Source organism: Coptis chinensis, chromosome 4, assembly GCF_015680905.1.
Source record: "Coptis chinensis isolate HL-2020 chromosome 4, ASM1568090v1, whole genome shotgun sequence".
In the NCBI taxonomy this organism is placed as follows: domain Eukaryota; kingdom Viridiplantae; phylum Streptophyta; class Magnoliopsida; order Ranunculales; family Ranunculaceae; genus Coptis; species Coptis chinensis.
The window spans coordinates 83,260,853-83,266,190 of record NC_141459.1 but is presented as its reverse complement, the minus strand read 5'-3'; the positions used below and the strand labels follow the sequence as shown (position 1 = coordinate 83,266,190).

General features: G+C 33.4%; 1 protein-coding gene across 1 annotated transcript; it reads right to left on the bottom strand.

Moving 5' to 3' along the window:
• Nucleotides 1-572: 572 nt before the first annotated feature.
• Nucleotides 573-1,845, bottom strand: LOC147505178 (non-classical arabinogalactan protein 30-like). The gene is made up of 2 exons (XM_086604113.1): nt 1,432-1,845; nt 573-927 (listed from the first exon to the last, which is right to left on the bottom strand). The coding sequence occupies exons 1-2, from the start codon at nt 1,697-1,699 to the stop codon at nt 632-634; spliced, it is 564 nt and encodes a 187-aa protein (XP_086460239.1). The 5' UTR covers nt 1,700-1,845; the 3' UTR covers nt 573-631.
• Between the last annotated feature and the right edge of the window lie 3,493 nt (nt 1,846-5,338).

Genomic DNA, 5,338 nt, shown 5'->3' with positions numbered 1-5,338 from the left:
TCATTGTTGATATATCAACATATGGTATGAACACTTATTGTTCATAGCAAAACGACTGAAAAGGTAAAATCGGAAAATATTTATTTCAAATCCAGACTATTTATCCTTACGATTTATTTTCACTCGAAAATTGGTTTTCCGAGTTATTTACCCCCAAAAATTGTCCTTGAAAGTGATTAAAAAAATACTAGTTTTGTGAATGATTTTCTCTCACAAATGGGCCTTGGGACCAATTTCTTGTCTTAATATAACTTTAATTTTATTAGAAAAGGTAGTGTGCATTAGGAAAGAGAAAAAGATAGTAAATTTGGGCCACTTATACACACAAATTGAGAGTATATTGCATGACAAGGTACTCTGGATCTATGCCCTCTTAGGCCTGCACACAGGTACACCCTGCACATACTAGACGTCCTCTAATTTTATGAGTAAATCTAGTGTGCATCATGAAAGAGAGTGAGGAATTGCATCTAGGCCACTCATATAGGCAAAAGTACTAGTGTATTGCTACAAGAAAGTACTGTCCAAGGCCCTCATGCCTGCACACTCATACACCCTGCGCCGCCCTCTAATTTTATTACTGAAAGTTTCATTTTATTACTGAAAGGAACAGTACAATATAATGACGTCATCAATGGGGACATGAAGTGGACTCAAAAGCAAATGGCCCAACAGAATAAAGAGCAAATGGGGTTGGTTTTTGAGACTTTTGGTATCTCAAGAAGGCCCCATTCTGGCCCAAGTGAAGATCAGTGGGCTTCTGACAAGAATTCACTGGTGAAGAGACTAAGAACACTTTGCACTTGTGAGCTCCATAGCTGGTAATCATTTTTGATGGTTGGAGGAAGAAGTAACCATTCTTGTCTGTTTTGGCCTCTTCTCTTAGAGGGATCTTGCTGTTGTTGCACTGTAACCTTACAACCGCACCTATCAGATCCAAGTAAAGTAGGAATTTGATGTGAAGTTGTGAACCAGGTACAAAAAATGTAGATATAAATATGAAATTAAAGAACAAAATTCAAAAAGGAATCTCATGAATCAAAGATATTTCCAATCATCTCAGATTTAGAGATTTAGCAAATCAGAGTGTAAGATTGATAGGTAACTCCAAGCCCAAACCACCCACCCGAGCTGCACCCTTGAGGCCTTGATCAAGCAAACGTGAGTGAGTGAGTCCATATAAGCAGAAATGTGGATCCATGTCTTACTTGAGTTCTATACAGATCAAGGACTATCAAAGGATGTATCCACAAGATCCAAACCAAGTTATGCGTGGTCAGTGGACACACATGCATGATCATGCAACATGCAAATATGTATGGATTCTAGCTAGTAGCTACCATTTGGCCAAATATTCCACCGTACTTGAAAATCAATAGAAATAGAAAGGGAAAAAAGAAAATATGAGAATAGAATGATAAAAAAACAAACCAGTAAGTGGTGAAGCACCCAACAGTGTATTAACTCCTTGATACTTGCATGACTTGCAATAAACAATCCCTTGAACTGCCACAAGACTTCTGACGGGCAAATTAGGACTAGGTGCTGGAACAGGAGAAGGAGTAGCAGAAGACAATTGAAATTCACTTATTCCTTCAAACTCACCCAGATTAAATCCAGTACAAACATTTAAAAGACCCATCAACAGAAAAAGTGTCACAAAATTCTTCAACAAGAACATCATACTAACAAAACTCATTATACGTACTACTGTTTGACGATCTTCTCTAGACTATCAGAGTTGTTTCAGATGAGAAGATACCCGGTGAAGGACTTTGAAATGGGAAGTACTGCTAAATTGGAGTGAATAAAACTTTGTTTCGATCAGTTATGGGACTTGGCCGGTGTGACGCTTATAAAGCTAGAGTGCTTCTGTATTTCTTAGATAGAGTGTGATGGACAAATGTAAGCATAGCTAATAGCTTTACATGCAAATGGCGAGAAGTTCTTGAATTTTGAACAAGTTGCGAGGGCATGTAGAAGTTTCCAGTCTACAACAATACAAAAAAGCAAGTAATGGACCAGAAATTAAAAGCCGTGGGGCCTTGGCCCAGATGCTTTTCTTCTTACACGAGGTTATGCAACTTTTTAAGGATATGAACTGCAAGGAAGTGAAATCTGATGTTATTACATATACCACCCTTATTGGTGTGCTGTGTAAGGTTGGGAGAGTCATAGATGCAAAGCAGATTTTTGAAGACTTGCTATTGTCACTTTTGGCATATTAATAGAAGGATTGTGTGCTAACAGTGGCATTTCAGAAGCAACGGAGTTGATTTGTTTGATGGAAAGCAAGGGGTTAAAAGCCAATGTTGTGATTTACAATATCCTTATTTGATCACATGTGCAAAGAAGGAAAACTAATGAAAGCAAAAGAACTTTTTCAGAACCTCTCTACCAAAGAGGTGCTGCCCAACACCATAACATATAACACAATGATTAACAGGTTTTGTAAGGGGGTATGGAAATTAATGCACATAATATGTTCACAGAGACGGAAGAGAATGGTGTTGCTCCAAATGACCGCGCGTTCAATACCATAGTTCAAGGATTTCTCAAAAAAAGAAATATTGAGAAGGCAATGCAATTTCTTAAGGCAATGGATGAGAAGAGTTTTTCAGCAGATGCAAAGACTAAGTCTTATGATTTTAAATTTGCTGGCAACAGAAGAACCAAATCATGAGAGTATGGATATACTTCGTGTGATGTCGCAGAACAATCTTTCTTAATTGTTCTAAGATCACGAAGATTAAAGAATGATTCGAATGAAATTATGTATCGGATATGAAGTAAATGAATCTTTTTTATTGAATATTCAAGAAGGTTTTACAATCACTCGATTCTCTTTTTTCTCTCTCGTTTCTAATAATTTTTTATGCCTTTGGCACGGATTGTTTTGAATTTATTGATTTGCATTGATTTTTTTAATATTATTGATTTATTTCTTATTATTTTTCTTGTTTAGATTCACTAATATTTTCTCCTAGCCATAGTTTTAACAAACATCATCTCTATGTTCGTCTCTTATTTAAATAATAATTATTGATTCATTATTTTATGATTTTGGTACATTTTTTGTCTTGAACATATATATTTTAATTCATGTGTTTTTCACAATTTCAAGAAATAAAACAAAAACAAAAAGTACTTGTGAAAAAATTCATCCAACCTAAAAACAATTTTGACTAATATGATACATTAAACGCGTGCTTGTCCACAAACTTTATACATCACACATGTTTTGGCAATATGTATCCCTAGCATGTATATACACCCTCCTAATGATTTAGTTTCCGATATTAAAAAATAAAATAAAATAAAATAAACTACAAATATATATATATATATATATATATATATGATTACAAAATATGAATATGATATATCTCCGCTCCTAGCCATGAAGGCACAAATTATGTTGTCGTCTTTTTATCTTTGGTGCTATCTCTACACGCCTATGAACACTATGTCGCAAAGAATTTTGGCAAAACCTTCTTTGTGTTTGTTACTTTGGGATATTGAAGCAACACAACCACTGTTGACATTGAAAATGTAAACAAAAAACCTATGCAAATTGCAAATATACCAAAGTTACCGGGCAGGTAATTGAACCATACTATACAATTGAGAATATTCACTGCAACAGTTAACTACACTTTGAGCAATCTTTTGCACATTGTAAGGTATATCAACAAATGTTAATTTGCTCTTGTTCGACTCATGACGGCATACCGGACTCATCTCTTACTTCAACAGAACGGTAAAAGTATAAGACATGAAATAAAAAAATAGAAAAAGATTTGTGTCAAATTCACTCTACAAAAATTATTTTGAACATACTTCAACGGACTGAACATGAAATTTTGTAGTTCAAAAGAAACTTAATTCATATATATATATATATATATAAACGGTGACTACATGCACTGGAGGTACATACTTTTCCTAAATTTCATAATTTGATTTCATTTTATGGTTTTGAATTGTTTTTTGTTTATTTCATTTTTGTTAACTCATAGTTTTTCTATAATTCCAACTGTTCATCGAGACAATGTAAACCAACTATCCATTTTAAAGTGTTGCATAATGGTTTTGTCGTCCTCATATTTTAACGTCTCGCATGTTATTGACTGAGATTGAAATCCAACTATTTTTAGAGTATGTCTCATCCTATATTTTAACCAATTAACTCTGTAGTAATATCCAATTCATATTTGTCATAACTTTCCGATCCGCTTTTAAATTCTTGTAAGCTATCAATTAAAAATTAAAATACCCATGAAAAAGCCTCATTGAACCGTTGATCATCTCTATAAGAACTTCTCAATAAACTTGTTATTTTTATTTTGATTTTTTTCAGACTTGTCTTTTAATAAATTGCTTTTGGAAAAATGGTAGAAACCTTAAATAATTTGCTAATTTTATTTTAGTATTTTAGATAGTCTAAATCTTTGGCATATAGTGTAATACCCGGCCCGTGTGGGAATATCTTTGCATCGCTAGCAGCCCGTGAAGCGAGGTTGAAACAGTACTTGGAAAGGTGCCTAGCCCGTGGGGCAAGGGTAAGCCTCATGTATGAATTCTAGTATCTATGAAGTTGTTTGAGATCCGAGACATAAGTAATTCATTAAGCCAAATCCCAACATAGAGATTTTTTTCGGATTTATGGATTCATGGAAACTATGTAGTGAAGTTTGCTCATGTAGGAGTAGTCATAGGATGGGTGGCCCTGAAAACTTGTTGTCGGTGCTAAAAACCTCACTTGTGTGGTGACTATGTGGGAACAATTGATGTGTAGGATTTTTGATTCCTTAAATATCAACTTTGATAATAAAAAAAAAAATTGAAAATTTTGATTGAACCGAAGTTCTTTATTTTAATTTTTGAAATATTGCTAAAAAGCATTAATTAATTTGATATTATTGGAAAATTATTTTTAATTACCTAATTAAACCATTATTTATTGATTTGCAAAAATTAAAAAAAATTTAACTATCATTATTTATTGATTTAATAAATTAATGAAAAAGTTTTAATTACCAATTAAACCATTATTTATTGATTTGCTTAATTAATAACAAATTTTAACTATCATTATTTATTGATTTAATAAATAGAAGTCTTAATTACTATTATTTGATTTGGTAAATTAATGGGAAGTCTTAATTGCCATCAAACTCCAACATGTGGCGGAACGGTGGCCCTCGATTTATACCCGCTCATATTGAATCCCAGCCGTAGGTCATAAAACTTCCCTCCCTTGTTATATTAGATAATTTTTGTGGGAATGATCGAATGAATCTTCTTTCACTTCATCCAGTATTTATATAGTGTCCTT